At 43.2% G+C, this 21,820-nt stretch overlaps 1 protein-coding gene across 1 annotated transcript in view; it reads left to right on the top strand.

Moving 5' to 3' along the window:
• Window positions 1–16,831: 16,831 nt before the first annotated feature.
• GABRA6 (gamma-aminobutyric acid type A receptor subunit alpha6) overlaps window positions 16,832–21,820 on the top strand; it is a 31,595-nt gene continuing 26,606 nt past the window's right edge. Inside the window, exons 1-3 of the mRNA XM_083597275.1 lie at window positions 16,832–16,983; window positions 17,195–17,334; window positions 17,871–17,938. Coding sequence (XP_083453401.1) covers window positions 16,946–16,983; window positions 17,195–17,334; window positions 17,871–17,938 — 246 coding nt within the window. The 5' untranslated portion in view covers window positions 16,832–16,945. The remainder of the gene's footprint in view (window positions 16,984–17,194; window positions 17,335–17,870; window positions 17,939–21,820) is intronic.

The following is a 21,820-nucleotide window of genomic DNA, read 5'->3' as shown; positions in this document are numbered from 1 at the left end:
CCCATACTTAGTGATTCCAATGGGCACATCCCAGATTGCTACAATTTGTATATTGTCATGGACTGGCTGAATGCAGAGGAATGATGGGAAGCAACAGCTGGGGAACCCCAAAGGGAAAAACGCTCAGAGCAAGGAGATTGGTGGTGGGATAATGATGAGTGGCCAGAGGGGGAACATTGGGAGCAGGAGGTATACGAACCTGAAGTGATAACAGGGCTTAGTGAGCAGGGAGAGTCTGTGGCAGAGAGATGTCTAGAATCAGAATCAGAAATGGAAGCAGGGGAGGAGAGAAGCCAAGAGGCAGAGATGAGTTAGGCTGGTAAAGAAGCCCTGGTGTCTCCTGCTCCTACGGTGACAAGCTCCCTTCCCCACTTGTTTCCCAGGACCAGGTGAGGTATGAAGCTGGAAGAGCAGAGACAGGTGTGTCAGCATAGCTGCAGTTTGCTTGGGAAGGACCTTGGAGAGGAGGAGACTTAGGCAGCTGTGGGAAGGTGGGGACCTTCAGTCTCCATAGCTTCCTCATAGGGACAAGACCTACCAAGAAGAGGAGCTGTGCTCATTAGGTCTGGCACTCCTGGGCAGACCTTGTTTCTTCTAATCAAGAGTTAGCATCACTTACTTTGTGTGATTTATTGCTGGCTTGCTCCTGACAGATATTCAGATTTTAGCAAAATGAATAAACATGCTCTCTCTCTCTCTCTCTCTCTCTCTCTCTCTCTCTCTCTCTCTCTGTGTGTGTGTGTGTGTGTGTGTTACACACACTGCTACCAAGAAATATACATGTACTTCTTTTCAAAAGTATGGTTGAATGTAAGTATGGTCAGATGCTTAAGACACACAGAACGCTGTTCTTGTAGTTTCTTCCTTTCTCTGTGTGTATTTGCTCGCTGTGTGTTTGGCAGCTTCGTCTCCTAACACAAAGTGTTGCAAATCCTGTTTCACAGCATGCACGAGCAATTTCCATCTGTTGGTTGAGTATATGTACATAACTCCCCCCTCCTCAATGCCCACTGCTTCTCTGTGCCAGAACCCTGCCAGCTATATGAACTGGGCAAAAGCATGCCAGGGAGTTCTTTCCAGCTCTTTGACTTTCAGACCCAATTTTTGTTCTGTCATTACTTAGTTTTCCTTCAATGCATTTTTACATCTCGCTGGTTCTGGAGTGTGTTTAATGGAGCTTTCCACAGCGGTGTCTATACATAGAACTGCCAAAGTCATCTTCTTAAATACACTTCACAGAGAGGAGAAGAAGGTTCAGATCACTCACATTTTGTACCAACAAGTCTTTTTTAAAACATCTTCAGTCACCGAGAGAGCATGCCATGAGTATGGGCACAAAAATCAACCAAGAAAATGTCTTGTGCACACTCCATTGAAATGAATGAGAATTGAAGATGAACCCTTGCACAGCTCCTGTTAATTTCAGCTGTTACTGGTGGCACTCAAGCTGTAGAATGTGCTCCTAAAGGCAGCTTGCCTAGAAACTATATGGCCATCTTTTCAGCACCAGACAAAGGCTGCCTTAGTTTCACAGGTTTTGAAAGAAAGAAAGAAAGAAAGAAAGAAAGAAAGGGTTCAATCTTAATTTGATCTGTTTGTACTCTACTATTTCATTTTTTTCTTGATGCATTTTTGTATTTTTGATATATTTTATATTTGAAATTTGTGACACCTCCAATTGGAGAGCTCCCAATTGTTGGTATTTATACTACATTTTTAAAAAATTGTCTTGAGACAGTCTTTAAACCTCTTTTGTTGACCACAAGCATTATGCTTTCCATTTTTAAGTTCGGAATAGAGTACAGTGGTACCTCAGGTTACATATGCTTCAGGTTACAGACTCTGCTAACCCAGAAATAGTGCTTCAGGTTAAGAACTTTGCTTCAGGATGAGAACAGAAATCGAGCTCCGGCGGCGCAGCGGCAGCAGGAGGCCCCATTAGCTAAAGTGGTGCTTCAGGTTAAGAACAGTTTCAGGTTAAGAATGGACCTCCAGAACAAATTAAGTACTTAACCTGAGATACCACTGTAGTTGCTTTGGAAGACGATAATCAGGCATCCACACAACATGACCAGTCCAACGAAGTTGATGTTGAAGAATCATTGCTTTGACACTGGTGATATAGTTTTCTAACGGGTAGGAGGACAGTTTATTAATAAAATAAAAATAAAATATTTAAATCTCCCCTAATAACAGAAATGGGTTCTCTCCAGACACCCCTTTGTTCTCTTGATGCGATTGGAGAGGTCACATGTGATCTCACTTTCAAAACTATTTGTGCCTACAAAAAAACTGGGGTGGTCACATTGTGCCACTTCCGGTCAGTACAAATCTGTAAGTTCTGGCAGAAATCCAGCAAAAAATTTATACCACCAATGTTCCTGGTTTATTTTTGTCCCACTTTTGTTGCACTATAGTCCTTCCAAACAGCAATAATGTGGGAGTACAGGGGAAGTATCACAGAACAAATTGAAAGCAGAATAAATCTACCAATGATGCACTATTATTGTGTTAAGAACACATTGCACAATACACCCACAATAAAACACCCATCTGGAGGTGCCCAATAAAATGGGATAAAAGTATCAATGTTAGATTTCAGTTCCAGTTTATCATCTGCACTCCGGATCAATTCAATTCAATTTGCAATGAGTCAGCGGAGACCTTACTAAAAAGGAATGTTTTGCAATATTTCCATAGTTGGACAAACTCAGTCCTTCCCTAGGAGCTGTGGGTCATATACTAAAAAACAAACAAACCAGTTCTGGTGTGAGTAAGCCCAGCTCTGTGCTCAAAACAGTTAGTTTCTTTATCTTATTTTATATAATGTATTCTGCTTCCAAGACTTGAATTTTCAAGGCTTTTTACTTGTTTGTTAAGGGTTTCAGTTGCAGGGAAAACTGAAAAAGGAACACGGTATGATTAATAAGTTATTTGATGCAACTTGGTAAAAAAAAACATTGCAACAGAGTGTGTTCTATTGTAATTTTATGATGAGTGAAAATATTTGACAAAGTTAGAGTGGGAAACACAGTTTTGTAAAGAATGTGCACTTGCATAGATCAAGTGGCTTAAAAAAGAAACTGATTAATTTGTGATGGGAATTTTTAAAAGTGATATTGCTGAAAAACTAAAATTTGCACCTAATTTTGACTAGAACAAACTTTTAACATAACTCTCGCTTCAAGCATGGCAAGATAAGAAAAATGGCTCTTATCATGGTTTTATGGCATCTGTCTTGATCCATCAGTTTTTGATATAATTTTTGACATAAAATATAACAGAAGAGAATAAAAGCCTAATATAGCCATCTTCTTCTTCATCATCAAGTCTTGTTTTATGGTGTTGTTCCTGGCTCCTGACCAAAGGAAAAAGTTTATGGCCATACTTCATAAAAGCTCAGAGATATTTGACAATATAGACAAAATATATGTGCATCGAAATATACCACTTCAGACCAAACAATTTGAGCCATCCCTTCTTTATGCCTAGCTGTATATTTTTTCAGAACCATAAATCCATAAACTATATGTAACAGGTAGCTCTGGTTGAATGATATTCTGAAAACATAAACGATAACTTCTACATCAAGTACAGTTCATTACAAATATGGGACTTGGCTTGTAACCCTGTGCTATACCTCTGCTCTGAGAAAAATGGAAAATAGAAACTTGTTCTATTCCTCGCTATCATTTGAAATGTAGCTGCTTCACCAAGCTGGGGGTAGCTGTGGGACAGAAAGGGGAAGGCATAACCTTTCAGGAAGTGGGGACAAGAGAAATGTACCTGCTACCTTCCTCTAGAGATGACTTATTCAGTGGTGTAGCGTGGGTTGTCAGCACCCGGGGCAAGGCAAGTAATTTGCGCCCCCTAACCCGTGGATTTGCGCCCCCTAACCCATGGATTTGCCCTAACCCCAGATGTTGCGCCCGGTGCGGCCCGCCCCCCCTGCACCCCCCACGCTACGCCACTGGACTTATTCCTACCATCCTGAAATTCACAAGATTATTTTCAACTGTTTCTTCATCTGACCGTTCTGTTGACACAAGAAGGGTGATAAAAGTATTGTAATAGTGTTGATTTAAATAGTGAAGATTTATTTTAAAATACTTTTTTTTTTACTTCAGATTAATCAGTAAATCATATTGCTCCCAGAAGCATCTCAAATCTCCTATTATAATCTGGTTCCTCAGAATGTGACCTGTTTGGATAACTGATCTGCCTTTCTCTTCAGCTTATGGTCTATGCACTATGTTGCTGCAGTATGAATAAATGAATGAATAGCATTTAAAGAAAATGACCGTTACTAACAATAACCTGCTTTAAAATCCCTGTTTTCACACAAACAGGGGCATTGCTTTGATTTTCCTTTTTTGCTGTGCATATGAGACTGATCCCAGTGTTGAATTTCACTAGTTTACTGGTACTGTTTCTCAAGCAAAACTCTTTAATAGTAAAATCCTGTTCCCCCAGTCCCTCATGGCCAGTCATTGTTAGAACTGTGCATTTGCTGTTATTGCAACAAACTTTTATGTTAAGATACTTCAAGCAAATTAGTGCTGCGTGTTACCAAAATTTGGAGACAAAGAATTGTATCCAATATTAATCATACACAAACCCACTGAAATGAATATACAGTACATGACTAACTTTGGTCAATTGATTTAATTACAGAATCATAGAATTGTAGAGATGGAAGGGATCCCAAGGGTCATCTAGTTCAACCCCCTGCAATGCAGGAATCTCTTTTTTAAATAACATTTTATTAATTTTCCAACAATAACAAAAACAAAACAAACAACAATAAAAACAAAAGCAAAAACAAAAACAAAACAGATTGACTCCCTCCTATTCCCTTCCTTGGTTCCATAGCATTTCAATGTATTACATGTCCATTATAAAGTTTCAACCTTTTGAATTACTTATTTTCCATTCATAATAAAATTACAAGTATTATTAAAACCCTGCCAATGTATTAAGCTGTATACATTGCTTCTGTATGTATGCAGTAAAGTCCTTCCATTCTTCCTTAAATTCATTGTTGTCTCTTCCTCTTAATTTCATTGTCAATTTTGCCATTTCAGCATATTTCATTAATTTAACTTGTCAATCTTCTTTAGCTGGGACACTTTCTTCTTTCCAGCAATGCAGCAATCTCAACAAAAGCATCCATGACAGATGTCCATCCATTTGGTGGATCTTATTGGCATCCAACACCCTTTTAGAATGTGGCTTTTTTTGGTGGCGGGGGGAGGTTATTGGGTTACTGCTTTTGGTTGGATTTTATATGTTGTGGTCTTGTGAACCGCACTGAGACCTCTGGGTATAGGGCAGTGTATAAGTTGAATAAATACAGTGGTACATCGGGTTAAGTACTTAATTCGTTCCAGAGGTCCGTACTTAACCTGAAACTGTTCTTAACCTGAAGCACCACTTTAGCTAATGGGGCCTCCTGCTGCTGCCGCACCGCCGGAGCACGATTTCTGTTCTCATCCTGAAGCAAAGTTCTTAACCTGAAGCACTATTTCTGGGTTAGCAGCGTCTGTAACCTGAAGCGTATGTAACCCGATGTACCACTCTATTAATAATCCAACCCTTTCTTTAAAACTTCCAAGGAAGGAGAGTCCACAACCTCAGCAGGTATAACCCGAGCAGCCAAAAAACAGGGACAGAAAAGTGATGAGTAGATTTTATGTATGTTATATAGTGCTACCTTTAAAAAAGGCTACATAATTGACCTATGGAACAGATTGTGGTGAGTGTATGATGAAATACTTCAGCATCTCTCAGCAGGTGGGACAAGTCATCTAAAGAAAACCAGGGCCGCTTGTAGTTTTCATGTTCAGCAAGACTTTTGCCTAAATGAAACATGAACAAGAATACTTGGATTGCTTCCCTATGCTTTGAGAAAGCAACATACAAATATGAAAACTTGCTTAGCCAGCTTTCTGGTTTACTAATAGAGTGAGAAAAGGGTTTAATGGAAAACCTCAGCATCTAAAAGCTAAGGAACGAAGCTGCCACATACATGTTAATGGTGTTTATAATAGGCAGGCTGAATTACATGGAATTATTTTTCCCCCAAGAAAGCCTAGGGACTGCATTTTTTATCACTGCTATAAATCTAAAGAGACAAGACGAATGGTATCAAGGAGTAAGTAATATTAGTGCATTAGGCTGGTTGTACCCAGTCCCAACGCCCAGTTCTTTACAGAACCTCTTTTGACTCATTTCAAAATGAGCAAAATGTTTGACAAAATATTTCCAAATGTCTGTAGCAACAACCAGCAATTAATTAGTGAAGTCTTCTTTCCACAGATAAACCCTTTTTGGTGGATAGCTGGGAATGGAGCTGGTCAGAGGGATAGGAAGTGAAATCAATGGAATCAAGTCAAGAGACTGTGACACATGGAGGAGTACAGTAAGTGTGAAGGACATGCCCAAAGCTGCTGGCGGCATGAGAAGTGGTAACGGATGCCCCATGTAGGAGCTGCTGGAAAAACAAAATGCTGCAGAGGATCCCGGGAATTGAACTCACTTGCTCAAAGGTTGCATTAAATTAACCTCTGGACCTCAGGGTGTAACTGAATTCAGGGCAGGGATCCATCTTCTTGCAAAACTATACAAATAATAACTTAAGGGCAGAATTCAACTATGTTGAATTCAACATATCCAAGGGATGATGTCATGCGTCCAAGTTCCTGGCTTGAAAACACACCAAGCATCAATAATTAAAAAGAGGTTTATTGCGAAACAAAAAGATCACTCCGACCGCCTCGGGCATCATCAGTCACAATGACCCTTCTGAGGTCTGCTTCCGGCGTGACCAGAAGCAACTGTACTTTTGCTTCTGACATCTTTTGTTTTGTTTCTGGTCTAACAGCCTGCCTCTGAGCCGATCCAAACTTCTTCCCGGTCTGGCAGGCTACTTCCTTCTCTGTTCCCACCTAATTGAACTTCCTGAGAACTTTGGTTGGGTTCCATTCCACTCCAGTCCTCCCCTTATCATCCTGTATTCCAAGGGGCGGGGGAGTTAGCTCTCTCTGCTGTTCATCCTGCATGACAGTTAACCCTCTTTGTTCCTGGTTGCTTCCTGCAGTTGGCTGAGAGCTGGCTGCAAACCCTCAGAGGGAGCTGGCTCATTCCTGACAGATGAGGTCCACTCACACAATGACACTTTCTCCTCCCTCTTCTTTCCTCACATGCTCAGGAGGGTTGAGGGAACTCTTGAACTTCTTTACGGAGCAAGTGTGGGAAGTGTGGGGGCAGAGAGGAAGCAAATGTCCCACACTGTGAATGGACCTTGTTTTAAGTACACGTACCCAACTTGGTGCTGTGTTGAAATCCACTTACTTATTATTGCTATGATAGCATACAATGCTCTTCTTTGCACTCACTTCAGTTGGGTAGCACCAGAGCAGTTCCTCTGGATTATGTCACCATGTTTTTTTACATAAGGATTTGTCTAATAGCATCTGGTGATTTTATTTTTTGGGAGAAAAGAATTGTTTGCTTCTGCCTCTCCACACTTCTGGCAGCTCTTGCCAGCTCCATCTTCCCACTGAAATCTATAAATACTGAGGAAGCAATTACTATAACTATAACTACATATCTGTATGTGTGTGTGTGTGTGTGTATATATATATATATATATATATATATATATATATATAATCATAATAATAATAATTTACATCGGGCCAAATATTCTCAACTAAGAAATATATTTTTTCCACTAAACGGTCAGCTAAAAATATAGATTGTAATGGTATAGATATTTTTTATTGGAAGTGACATAAAATATAAGCATTAATATGAAATGTTTTGCTAGCAGTATGATACAAGGCGAAAATAATAATTCTAAAACTATAAACTGGCTTCCTTGTCAACCAGGACATGTGGTAGATTTCCTTTTATGTGGCTGTCAAAGCAAATATTTAAGCTGTTTATCATAACCTTTAATTTACCCTCCCAGATTCTGTTACTTTTTGTGAAAACGGTAGCAAAAAACAAAGTCGTTTTGCAAAGTTTTTTTGGGGGGAGGGATGTTGTCCTCTTGAGGGGTTAAATTGTTTCAAGGTGAAATATACTCAGAGTCGAGAGTGGATTTCATGCTCTTTATTCATATGGTGAGGAGGAATGAACGTTTCCCCAAAGTATCTGCTTTATATACATTATTTACACAATGGGCTGCACGTGATTGGCTAATTCTGGAATTCTCCTGTAGGCCAATCAGGTTGTGGATTCACTTCCATCTGGAGCTGGATTGGGTGGCTCCTGCAGACCAATCATACTGCTGCATTGTTCTAGGACCAATCAGACTGCTGCATTTTGGATCCTATTCAACACAAGGGTTTTCAAAATGTTTGAATGAAGGTGCATGCTGCAGATTTCTAGATTTCTAGATGTGTGCTGCAGATGGTGTCTTTTCTGCATGAGCTTTTTATCACCGTAAGTGTGTTGCACTATTCCACTGGAATTATTGAAATTTGTCACATGCAAATAACAAATGATTAGTTGGTTGTTATGCACCCCCACACTCTCTGGCCCTTCTTGTTGAGGGTGCTGATGATTCTAGAGGGAATAATATTGCATGTTCTGGTCTTTCCACAGTTGCCCCTGTAGGGAGGGCAAATGTGGTAGAATAGGTTCCTCTTAAGGTGTTTTCACCAGTGATTTGTCAGCAGCAAGTCTGTATGGTGCTGGACTCACATACTTTTCGTTCTTCCAACACAGAGATTCTAGTCTCTGGTCTGAAACCCCTTCATGAAAACACCAAAGGCTGCACAGACACATTAATTGTTCATCTCACAGTCTATTCCTTACATACATGCCTACTCCGAAGCAGTCCCCAATGTGTTCAAAGGGACTTACTTACTGGTAAGTTTCTATAGGGTTGAGGATTAAGTTACAACTTTTAGTTATACATCTCAGATTTTATCTGTTCATTTATTATCACATTTATATCCCACTTTTCCTCCAAGGAGCTCAAAGTAGCATGCATGGTTCTTCCTTCCGTCCAATGTTATCCTCCCAACAACCCTGTGAGGTAGATTAGGTTGTGAGACAGTGACGGGCCCAAGATCACCCAGTCAGCTTCATGGCTGTTATGGGACGTGAACCCAAGTCCTACTGTAGCACTTGTAAATGTGGAGTAAGGAGTACACACTGGGTTTGTGTGTACAGGACTGCATGTTACGTTATATTTCTTAGTCATCCTGTTCACACAAAAGAATTAAAAGGCAACTAGTGAAATTGCTTGTACTGTTTTTATTTGACAATAGAGGTCAATTGGCCAATCTTGGTTTTAGTTTAAAAGGGTTGGACCAAAAGGGAGGGTGTGATTTCAGGAAGAAAGGGAGTGTGATGGCCTGGGATTCGGACTCAGAGGTTGAACCTGAGGAATCCCAGCCTGTGCAGGTGTCCCCACCTCCAGAACCAGTTGAGCCGGGGCTGGGGCCTGAGCCTGAAGGGTCCTCACCTGTGCTGGATCCTCAGGTGCAGGCACCAGCTGAGGCTGCTCTGGCCCCTGAGGTGATGAAGGACCCATTGCCTGCAGGTGCTGCACTCTCAGCCCTGTCAGGGGAAGAGGAGGTTGCCTCTGGGTCCGGTAACCCTCCAGCCTCTCCTGAGCTACAGAGACTCAGGGCAGAGAGGCGGAGGGAACTTAGTTCCTGCAGGAGGAGTGCTCGCCTCCAGGCCAGGAGGGGCGAGTCACCAGTGGACCGGGGCCACCCTATGCCTCAGGGCAGATAAAAGCCAGTCAGCCCCAGTCCCAGGTTGCGGGAGCAATGTTGTTGCTAGCCTGTTCCTGCCTGCATCTTGTCCTGCTCTTCTGCCAGAGTTCCTGACCTCTCCCGACTCCCTGCCTTGGACCCAGCTGCAGTTTTGATGGACAGCCTCCATACCGCACCATTGACCTCGGACTGGACTTGGACCTCGCCTCTCGGTTAGCCCCCAGGACCAGCACAGGGAGGGAAGAAGTGGCCAATTATCCTTTGTGTGCAAGAGCCCCCAGAAGTCTGGACTGGTCCTGAGCTGAGGGAGGTTTCAAAAGTAAAGGATAAATTTAGGTAGAGTTTATCAGTGGCTGTGTTCAACCTCCATAGCAGGAGGCAGGAGGCAGGAGGCAGGAGGCAGGAGGGGAGAGTGCTTTTGTTTTCAGGATGATGGGAGCTGTAGACCAATTTCTGGAGGACCACTGCCCCACATTCTCAAGACTTGTCACATTTGCATTTTAATGCCAAAATCCCTCAATAGCATGCTAATTAAACAAGTTAGTCACTTCCTAAAATTCAAATGTGCAGTAAATTTGAACATAATTTACTATTATGTGTAAATATATTCATAATTCATGAAACCATTACTTTTAATTCCTGAAATCAAACACCGTCTGGCTACTACTGTATTGATTTATTCAGGAAAGAAATGTATCATAACAACATTCAATTAACACATCCTGTTCCACGGGGAGGGAGGAATTAAGCTTAATTGTTTAAATAAACTAAATTTTAAATAGGCTACTCTGAACTGTATTTCTGCAGCATATTCAAATCCAGATTAGAAAGATTTTATGTCTCTTAAATGACAGAAACAAATGCTGAGGCTTAGGCCCTGGGATTCAAACATGCCATACCAAACAAACAAAAACAAGTACAAACAATTTACACCTAAAAAGCTATACATTTTTCAATATGTCACAACCAGGAATGGATGAATTTGTCAATTTCAGTTTCTCTCAGTTTCTTACTTTTTTCAATCTGAAGATCACTTCTCCACATTTTCACATCAGTTTGCATTTCCCCCTTAAAAGTACTCATGAAAATCAACATCTTTGGGTGAATTTTAATGCAGTTTTGCCTAACGTACATATTTTGCCAATCAATTTCCTGTAATACAGTGGATTTTTGTATGTTTCCTTCACCAATGCAGGTCTTTCTCTGCACATTTTGCCCAGGTTACATTTTTGTATATATTACTTGGTTGGAAACTGCACTGCAGAATTTGAAGAAATGCAAATGTTAAAGGCCAGCTATGTTTCGCTTTGCATCTTGTTTCAGGAAGTGTGAATTAAGCTCATGTTTAAGTGCAAATAAAACTAAATTTCTCCTCCACCCCTCATAAACACCCCAAGTCAATATACATAGGATTGCACTGTAAACTCATTGGCTGGAAAATGCCTGCTAGGCCTAGAAAAAAGAAAGTGCATTACAAGTCTAATAGTTATGGCTGGAGGGCAGAATTAGTTATCATGGGAAGAGCAATAATACAGCAAGGCCCATTACTTGGCTGCCATGTTGGATCTATGATGCTATAATCAGCTATGTGGTCTTTGATAAAGGAAACAAAATGGCACATGTTCTACTGTTGAACAAATGGGGGTACCTACAGGATGCAGGAAGGGACGCAGGTGGCGCTGTGGGTTAAACCACAGAGCCTAGGACTTGCCGAGCAGAAGGTGGCGGTTCGAATCCCCACGACAGGGTGAGCTCCCATTGCTCGGTCCCTGCTCCTGCCAACCTAGCAGTTTGAAAGCACATCAAAGTGCAAGTAGATAAATAGGTACCGCTCCGGCGGGAAGGTAAACAGCGTTTTCGTGCACTGCTCTGGTTCGCCAGAAGCGGCTTAGTCATGCTGGCCACATGACCCGGAAGCTGTACGCTGGCTCCCTCGGCCAATAAAGCGAGATGCGTGCTGCAACCCCAGAGTCGGTCACAACTGGACCTAATGGTCAGGGGTCCCTTTACCTTTACCTATACAGGATGCAGGACAACAAGAGGTAGGGGTAGCTTGAGGCATTTTGGCACCTGAGGTGTAAAAGCCCTGCTTCTGCACTATTAGCGAGGGGGCAAACTCCACAAGGAGTCTCATCCGCCAGTTGCATGGTTCTTTGTGTCTGAGCAGCATCCTTTTTCTGTCCACAGAGCTGACTCCTTGTTTTTTTGTCAGGGATATGTCAAAGATGCTCAGATTTATAATAAAATGTATAAAGGTAGACGGTCTGGGAAGCCTCGTCGCCTAAAACTAGCTGTCTCACCCTAACACAATCACCAAAGGTGCTGGTGAGGGTTTTTCAATAAAGTTGTGGCCAAATTAAATTGACAGCCAATACATTCTGATCTGTTAAATGCCTGGACAGTGAGGCCTGTTTCATCGGTATATCATCCTTGGTGTCTGAGAAAAGTAGACTAGGCTCCTCATTTCACTTGCTTTGCTTCACGATTCAAGTACGGTACTTTGTTCCCATACTGTAGAAACCAAATTCTACCAACACTGTAGTTGCCTGAGTGCACATCAAGCCGCAGAGCTGTGTAAACAACAATTATGGAGCTTGAACTATTAAGTCAAATAATACTGATCAAGGTGCAGTCAATTGTGTGTATTAATGGTTTCTTGGGAAGCAAGCTGTGCATGAAGAGGTGTGTCACCTGTTCCCCAGGAAAATATATGTATGCAAGTGCAACAACTCCACAATTACAAAATAGTCTGATATCTTAATTCATGTCCACTTCCTTGGCCATCTTGCAATCTTCCAGAATTGTCATAGAACTGTGAGCTGTGCTGGGCTTTTTATATTTTATAAGGAAAGGCTATTTTATTCTCTTTGCATAGAAGGTGCAACAGCAGCACCAGATCACATGTTGTAACATCTAAATAGCTAGATAAGAGTCTAAACTTTCAGTCTAAAACTGTTAGGATGAAAGAGATGTTCTAATTTTTAATACTAATGAAAATGTGTAAGTAACCACACCTAAATAGTGCCATTAATTGGATATATGCAGTTTTGAAGACTAACTAGACTGGGTACAAATAAAGTATCAATTATAAGGAAGAAGGATCGGCTGTATTAAAAGAAGGAGGGTCTACAATCTCAAAAGTGGTTGCTCTGGAATCTATGATCACTTTGTGTTGTTAGATAGTTGTACTTGACCATCTGTTAACTGTCAAAAAATTGTTGTGTACCCAGGTGATCCCAGCATTCACCTTGGATTTGGCTTCCTTGGACTGAAGATTACTAGGGACTGGTGGCATTCTGTGATACAAGTTTTATCTACACATATATACAGGGTGAGGAGGAGAGAGAATGCTCACTGCGTTCCATCAGATTTCCAGGAAGTGTCCCATCACCATAGTGTTGGTGACTCACAAACAAGTCGGGTCTCTGTCTCTCTTTCTGTCCCAGTTCCAAGACTGCCTAGATATTGTTCTCTCTTAAAATTGCCAAGACACACTGACGGCATTACCTCCATTCAGGAGGGAAGAAAAACATGCCCCTCTTCTGCTCACCTTCCTGATCTCCAGCTATTTAGTTTCTGTGGATTTGGAGTTGTTGTTTTTTAGCATGAAGACATGTGAAGAAGAATCCCAGCAAGTCCAAAGTTGAGCTATGAGCATGCTCTTAGTAACAAATGAATCTTCACAGACACAAAAAAACATGGATTGCCATCTGTCAATAGTTCCATCAGCATATTTGCTTACGGACTTGAGGATAGAAACAGATTCAAAGCCTTAGAAAGATAATGAAAAATGAGATTGCTTTGACGTTTTGGAATATTGCTATAAACATACACACAGATCCAATTGTCTGGCTGACAGTGGGCCCCAAAGGCACATGCTCTGCCTTTTTAATTGGCTTTAGCAAGAGCTTGCAATATTGTTGAAAGAGGAATCCTGAAGTTCCATCCCTTCAAGACTAGTAGATTTATATAGTTTGCTCTATCCCTATGGCTCAGGGTGAATAACAGTAGTGTTACGTTAAAGAAAGGAAGGGAAACTGTTGTGTCCCTGAAGGAACGACAGTCAATGCTAACTGTCACACAAAAAACTTTGGACGACAATGACAGCAATGAAGCGGTCGGAGGCCGAATTGTACAAAATAGTATAATACAGTGCACTGAACTAAAACCCAGTCAGTTCAGAAAGAAATATAATTTGCAACAGAGTTTAAACATTTCAAAACAACATATGTTGCAATGTAACAAACCATTCTTGGGTGCAACTAAACTCTCTGTATGTATCCACCTCTGTGTTTTTTTAAAAAACATTCCCCCCACTTCTGTGTGAGTATAAGAGCATGTTTTCAAGCTACATGCATTTCAATATTTTGAATCTCTTTTTGTTTGTTTTCTAATTTAGCATCTATATTGATTTGTGGTTGTGGAAAGGGGTTTCCTTTGATTGGATGCTTCACTGAGGTTCTATTGCATGGACAGGTGGAGTCCCCCCCACTCCAGGTGACCCCTGAGTGGAATAATAACTCAAGACAATGTGCTATGGGATTAAAATTGGGCACAACTTTACTAAATTTCAGATGGGAGACCTTGGCTCAGGCACTGGGCATTTATCCTTCCCAGTCCCCAGCCGGGGATCTGGGAGACATCAGGGTTATCCAGAATGTGTGGGGATTGGGCTGGCTCTGGAGAACATATGTTCAAGCAGAGAGCCCACCCCCCCGTTTCACTGCAATCACAGGGGAGAGCAATGACAACCTCTCTGCGTATGGCCAATGCCTCCCCGCTCAAGACCCCTTTAACTGGGAACCCTGGGATCGCCGCTGCAAGGGGGGCATGGATCACTGTTTCATGCCCCCCCCCTTTTAGGAAGGTAGACTAAAGGATTCCGCCCAAGGCCTGAAACCGCCAAAGTTGTGACGTTTTGCTACGGGAAAGGCAAAACCTGCCAATGCAGGAAAATTCCTTTCCAGCCTTTCAACAGCAACCCTGACATAGCAGCACCTGCATACCTGTGGAAAAGAAGTTAACCTGCAAAAGAAGACTTAACTGAGGGAGGGCAGGGTGAGAGAAGCTATTGAGCCAACTGTCGCTTTGCAGGTAAAATTCACCTTCTGTTGTGTGGGCAGGGTGGTCCCTCCCCTTACCTGCCAATCCCCTGGCAACGCCTCCCCAGGCGGGATCGGGCAATTGGCTGAGGTAGGCGGAGACCTCCAGGTATCCAGCCTGGGGAGGATTAAGCCAGCCCAAACTACCAGGAGCTGCAATGGGATCTGGGGGGCTGCGCTCGACAACGCAAAAGGCACCACCCATTTGATGTGGGGAGCAGTCATTGTGTAAATAGAATGACTGTGAGAGGCTGTGGAGTCCAGGTCTGTGGAGTGTCAGGCATTTGTCCAACTTCCTGTTTTTCCAGTCTTAGGCAGCTGGCACATGTGGAGATGGAGTCAGTTCCCGGGTTCAGTGCTCGGTGTCCCAAGTTGTACTGGCCCACATATACAGGGATATGTATGGGAGAGGCATCCCAAGCTGAAAGCATCACCATCTGTTGTTGATGATGGTGGGTCCAAAAATAACTAGGCATTGTGTGGTGATGGCAGTTTTAAACTCTTCCATCGCCTTCTCATAGGGTACTAGGGCCATGTTTTTTTTTTAAACTCATATTGTGCCTTTCATAAGAAGCTCAACATAGGGTACATGGTTTCCCTCCTTCACAACAGCTTTGAGAAGTAGATGAGCTTGGGAGACAGTGACTGGCCCAACATCATCCAGTGAGCTTTATAGCTGGGTTAGGATTTGAACCTGGAGCTCCTCAGTTCCAGTCCCATAGTTTGATCACTACTCCACACTTGGTTTGATGCACATTAAGGTCCTAAAGTATGAAAGACATTGGGATCTTATATGTTCATAGGGAATTAAGTGCTTGGTGCTTTTAAAAAAGTATTTATTTATTTAACACAATTGTGTTTATTTGGTACCATTCCATGCATAATTTTATAAACTCTATCGTGTCACCTCTTACTTGCTTTTTCTCTAAACTGAAAAATCCTGAACATTGCAACCTTTTCTCAACCCCCTTCATCATTTGAGTTGCCCATTTCTGAACCTTTTCCAACTTGGCAATATCCCAAGTGAGTGTAATATCAACGTCCAAGTAGTAGTTAATTTACAACCTTTGTTGCCACCAGTTAACCAACTGATTCTTTCCAGAAATATAATGGACAATAACCTTTTTTTCACAGTCCGGTTTAATTGAAGTGCTTGGATTCCAAACAATTTGCTCCCTTCAGCTTAAAAATCGCCTCACTTCACTTTCACTGGGTTATGGATTGGGCTGGCAGTGATTCTTACCTTTTAACACACCAAATTGCAAGTCACGACAAAGCAGCATTGGCAACAGAGAACAGGATGACATGATGTTAGGCCCAGGTGGAGGTCAGGCAGAAGAGATGAGATTTTTCTTTCTTCCTTTCAAAAATCGATGCATATGTGTTTGAGAGCATGCCTGCACTATTGAGGGAAATGTTAACAAATTTAGTTGAGGCGTTCAAGGCCTGGTCATAAAGGGCAGAAAAGAGCAAACTGGTCAAATGAATTTTACAGGAACACCCCCCCCCCCAAAAAAAAAAGGTGGGGCGGGAGGGTTCTAATGATGTGCAGGCTGCATAATAATATATCTGTGAACCGTAAAAATAATAAAAGCTGAGGCCATTTCCAACATAATCTCTATCAGCAAGATGCCAGTGCTTTTCCAGATTTCCTAACAGGTCCCTGCTAATTCCATGCCAAAACTAGCAGTGGATTTCTTCCTTTTAATCTCCCCTAATGCCTTATTCGATTATTGTCACTGCTCTCCGACCGGGCACCGTCCCTTCATACTGTAATTCCACAACTGAAGCACTCAGATGAGCCTGAACGACGGTGGGGGAATATCAGGGACCGACCACACACACACTCACTCACACACACACACACACACACACACACACACGGCGAAGAGGAGCCCCTGGAAGGCGGGGCTGGCAGGGAGAGGGGGGGGAACCAGCCCAAGTCCATCTGCCCATCCACACTCCTCTAGAGCATTAGGTCTACGGGTATACTACTGGTAGTAACGAAAACGCCGAGTGGGAGGACAAAACTGAAGGAAGATGGGTCCTACTCAGATTTGCTCCAGTTGACCAGGTTGGCATCCAGGTCCTGGGCAGAACGCAGGCATGGCTTGGTGGCTTCCTTGGATTTGTTTCACTGCGTGGTAAGTAAAGCAAACTTGGGCGAAGAAAAAGTAGGGGCCAGCCTTGCTCTTCTACACCTTGGGACAGCAAATGGCCGGGAGGGCTGCTTTGCTGTTGATCCAAAGTGAAGCAACTTTTTTTGGGGGGGGGAGTAGGGGTGGTGGTGGGAGTAGGTTTGGGGCAAGAAGGGAGCCTGTGGGTGACGGCGGGGCTCTGTGCTTGCCTCTGTAGCCTCCACAAGGTGCTGGCGGACGACCCCGCTGCCGACGAGGGCGACCTCTACTCGGAGAACATCTCCCGGATCCTGGACAAGCTCCTGGACGGCTACGACAACCGGCTGCGACCCGGGTTCGGCGGCAGGGGCAGCCCAGGTCCTTACTTGTCTTGTGCACCTTCCCTCTTTCCCCACGGCGTTTGACCTCTCCCGTTGAGCCGCAGCCTGCGAGCCACAGTTGCCTGCAAGGCGGGCTGCGACCCTACACGTCCCTTCAAGGGAGCCCCATCGGACACCGCGACGTTTGGGTTGTGGGTCTTGGATTTCCGAGTATGCGCCGCTGGGGTCGCGCTGCAAGCGGGGGAAAAACCCGGCTTGCTCCTTACCTTGGGGCCGTTGTGGGATGGGGGCTTCTTGGGGGGAGATTTCACTGAGGCAAGACCAACCCCGTCCACCTCCCTCCCAGGATCGTATCGCCAAGACACCCCTTCTAAGAAAGTCCTGTTTGGGCATCTGGGGAAGCCAAACAAACCCTATTTTTTGCTAACTACGTGCAAACAAGTTGTTTCCTCCCTTGGTGGAAGGGGAGGGCGAAGCAACCTTAGAATAAATGCCACCCATCTCACTGAACTCTCTCCTTCCTCCCCTCGACGGTGCGCACGCAAACTTTCGCCCCCTGGAACCGCTTCCCAGGAGCCGTGACGGAAGTCAAGACAGACATCTACGTGACCAGCTTTGGTCCTGTGTCAGATGTGGAAATGGTAAGACACCCCCCACCAGCAACTCACCCCCCCCCGTAGCTGTGAGAGGAGCCTTAGTGTCAAAGGAGATCGCCCCCCCTTCTCCCTCTCTGCCTCTCAAGCCCTTCGGCTGCAAGGGAGCTTGCTCTGCCCCTGTTTTCTAGGATTCATTACGGTGGCATCTGAGTGGACTGTCATTAGAGCAGATTACTCGCTTTAATCTTCTTGACAATCTCTGCCTTGCAGGGACCCGGCCGTGCATTTCCCGTTGGGGCTGCACAGAGAAACGGTTTTGCACGACTGCGATGGGCCAGGCGGGGCAGTTTTAGCATGCATCTTTTTTTTTCGAGGGGAGGAGAGCTGTGTGTGCGTGTGTTCAAGCACACTTGCAAATCAAATATTTAGATCATAATGCAAATGTCTGGGTTCACTCCCCCCACTGCTCTCTGGCCTTCCTGGGTGGAAAGCAGGGTTTGTTGGTTAAGAGGGCATCAGAGCTATAAGAAGATTGCGGCCGCTTGGACCACAATGCGGAGAATTATACACAGCAGAGCTCGGAGCAGGGGAAGTAAACTTCGCCAAATGCACGTCAGGCAGGGAGTGCTCCTTTTGCTCGGTGAAAGAGCAGATGGCAACAGGCACTCATTTATGGAACCTGGGGTGGGCTCATCAGTATGTTGTGTGCTTGCCCTTGATAGATGCTGTAAACTTCCTCCTAGTATTTATTAGGATCCCTGACATTCTGGAGTCTGGCTATGCACACGTGACATTTTTTTCTAGAATCAATGGAGACCTTGTGCTTGCTTTTTGCATGTACAGTGGTACCTCAGTTTAAGAACAGCCCTGCTAATGAACGATTCGGATTATGAACTCCACAAAACCGAAAGTAGTGTCCCCGTTTGTGAACTTTACCTCGGTCTAAGAACGGAATCCGAATGGTGGAAGGGCACCCGTGGCAGGAGGCCTCATTAGGGAAAGCTCGCCTCGGTTTCAGAATGGTGTCGGTTTAAAAACAGACTTCCGGAACGGATTAAGTTCGTAAACCGAGATACCACTGTAGTCCACACACAGTCTAGATCTGCTGCATATTTTTTTTGCCCCTGAGAAGCATTATTTGTTCCAAAAATGGAAGCTCGTTGCAGAGCGATTCTGCATTACCAACAGTGTATCCATTTGAGAACAGATATAGGTGGTTCCTGGCAATGGAACCTCACATACACACCTTCCCAATGGCATTCTGGGTGCGTGTATACCAAGATTGCAATCCCTACTTCCTTCTTCATTCACCCGGGGCATGTGCAGGGAGGAAAATACATGGACAACTTAATCAATGGTTTTCAAACATGTATTAAGTAACCACACCCACCCTTGGATGGCAGGATCTAGGATCTAAATTGAAAGCAGCATGTTCAAGACAAGCAAGAACTATTCCAAATTGGGGGGGGGGGAGCTAAATTTTTGTGCTACAAACTCAGTAGTGTGTATGCATCTAGAATCTTCTTAGAATGTTCTTTATTATGTCTGAACAATCAATGATCCAAAGGCTGCAATCATGCTTGTGGTTCCCCCTGGCATCATTGAGACTTATTGTTGAGTATACAGTGGTACCTCGGGTTAAGTACTTAATTCGTTCCGGAGGTCCGTTCTTAACCTGAAACTGTTCTTAACCTGAAGCACCACTTTAGCTAATGGGGCCTCCTGCTGCCGCCGCGCCGCCAGAGCACGATTTCTGTTCTCATCCTGAAGCAAAGTTCTTAACCTGAAGCACTATTTCTGGGTTAGTGGAGTCTGTAACCTGAAGCGTATGTAACCTGAAGCGTATGTAACCTGAGGTACCACTGTATAGGCGAAAGGCTGGTTGGTAAAATAAGGTGCTTCCAACCTCAGTCCTGGGTTTTGTCTGTCCATTCTACCTACCAAGGATTTTAAAAAGTTCTTACAAAATGCATCGCAATGCGCTGAGAAGAGAAGTGAAATACGAGGTACAATCTCACAAATATGGGTGGCATAAATGATTGTTAAAAAATAAAAACAATACACCGTATAATGCCATAAAAGTTGGTGAGGCTTTTGATGAGCAGGGATATGTTATAGGGGAAAAACAGAAGTGAAGCTTTCTATAACCAGTTTATTTACTTAGAAGTGCAGTCTGATGTTCACAGGGAACATGGAGTGGTGTATTCAGACCTAATGCTAAACTTGGTTAAGGGTCATCCGAACAACCTTTGGGCTTGGCTGCTCCTCTCACCTCTTCTGGTGTGGCTTTGAAGAGGATATCTGGAGCTATCACTTTTGCTTCCAGTTAATGGCAATTTAGCATAATTTCCAAACTTCAAACTGTGGTTACTGTTAATTATAGTTTAAAGAAATAAACCAGGATCAGAAACCATGGTTTAAAATTGGCTTTCAGTAAACCATAGTTAAGACTAAACAGAGTTTGCCCAGGTTTGGACGTTAGACAAAACTGTGGCTGTACCAGAGGAGAATGGAGTTGATGAGCCCAAGGCTTGTTCACATTAGGTTAAATCATACTTGAGTGTTGTGTCTGAAATCAGCTAGTGAGTACGTCAGTGCCTGCTGGCAACTTGCTCTGGCATTCCTGAATTTGAATGAGAAGCAGCCAAAAACTAGGATTCTTATTTATGTGAACTGGGTTTTTTTTTAAAAAATAATTTTTATTAACTGGCCAATCACATCAAATTAAATCACATCACATAAATTCCAAATTACAAAGCCAAATTTTTAAATTTTGTTGGGGGAACCCATACTTCAAGATCCAAAGGGGGATTCAGATCATCTTCTTATTACTGCGTTAATGTCCAAATCAGTCCCAATCAGTCCAAACAAAATTCATAATTCTATCCAATCTTATCTTGGTGTTTCCACATCATATCTTGTTCATATAATTTCTATTTTTCCTTTACGATCTCTTCTGTTAGTCTCCTTAAGCCGATAAGCAAAATAATAATCCTGTGTGGATTTCCCGTTCCTCCACTAAGTCCAGATGGTTTCCATATATCTCCTTCGTAGATAACATCGCTCTTTCCATCATAAATTTGGCATTTGTCGCTCTTAAGTTCCACCGAGAAGTTGATCCACGATATGTAAACAACTCTATTTCTCTCTTTCTCCTCCCAGACCCAAGAGCTCCAACAATGCCTCCCAAAATGGCAATGGCATTTTTAACTGCGTCATTCCAAAACTCTTGGCTTTCTAGCTTCATCTTGAAACATTGCTTTGGTTCAAAAGTTTATCTGCACACAGCCTTAAATCCACAGCTTAAGTCCTTAGTTTCTGACTCATTAGGGGAGGGGATTCTTGTTAAATCACATAAGAAAAAGGAAGGCAGGTTTTTTCCCCCCTCCCCCCTCAGCCATACCGTATCTTGACGTATCTTCTCAGTGAACTGGGGTTTTGAAGGCAAAATCTTTATGATCCAACAGCCCTGGTGTTTCCAAGAGGACAAAAGTTAGGTTATAAGTTGCACCGTTACCAGAATAATAAAACACAGTGTTCTGTCCTGAAGGCTCCAATCACCCTTCCAAGTTCTTCATTATATTGGATTTCTATAGGTGTCTGGTGTGTTTGGGTTGGGGGTTGGATGGGGAAGCTTGGTGGGCTGGGTTAGACCCCCTTGTTAGAGATTTCCCACTACTCATCTACAGTGAACATGGAACTCTTGATCCTACAACTGCCTGCAGGGGGAAGGGACCTAGTTCAGGAAGTACTATCAGTGTGAAGAGAGGGGATAGAAGAAGGCAGGAACTGATGTTTGAATAGCACAGCAAGCACAGGGGCACCATTTGTAGCAAATGCCTTGGGCCAGACAGTCTTGACTGTCTTGCTTATACTTCAAACCTCCTGAATCTCTTCCTCTTCTTATACATTAGTTCAAAAACAAAT

This window comes from Podarcis filfolensis, assembly GCF_964270895.1.
Source record: "Podarcis filfolensis genome assembly, chromosome: 2".
Classification (NCBI taxonomy): domain Eukaryota; kingdom Metazoa; phylum Chordata; class Lepidosauria; order Squamata; family Lacertidae; genus Podarcis; species Podarcis filfolensis.
Note: the sequence above shows the minus strand (reverse complement) of the source record. Positions and strands in the feature narration are given on the sequence as shown.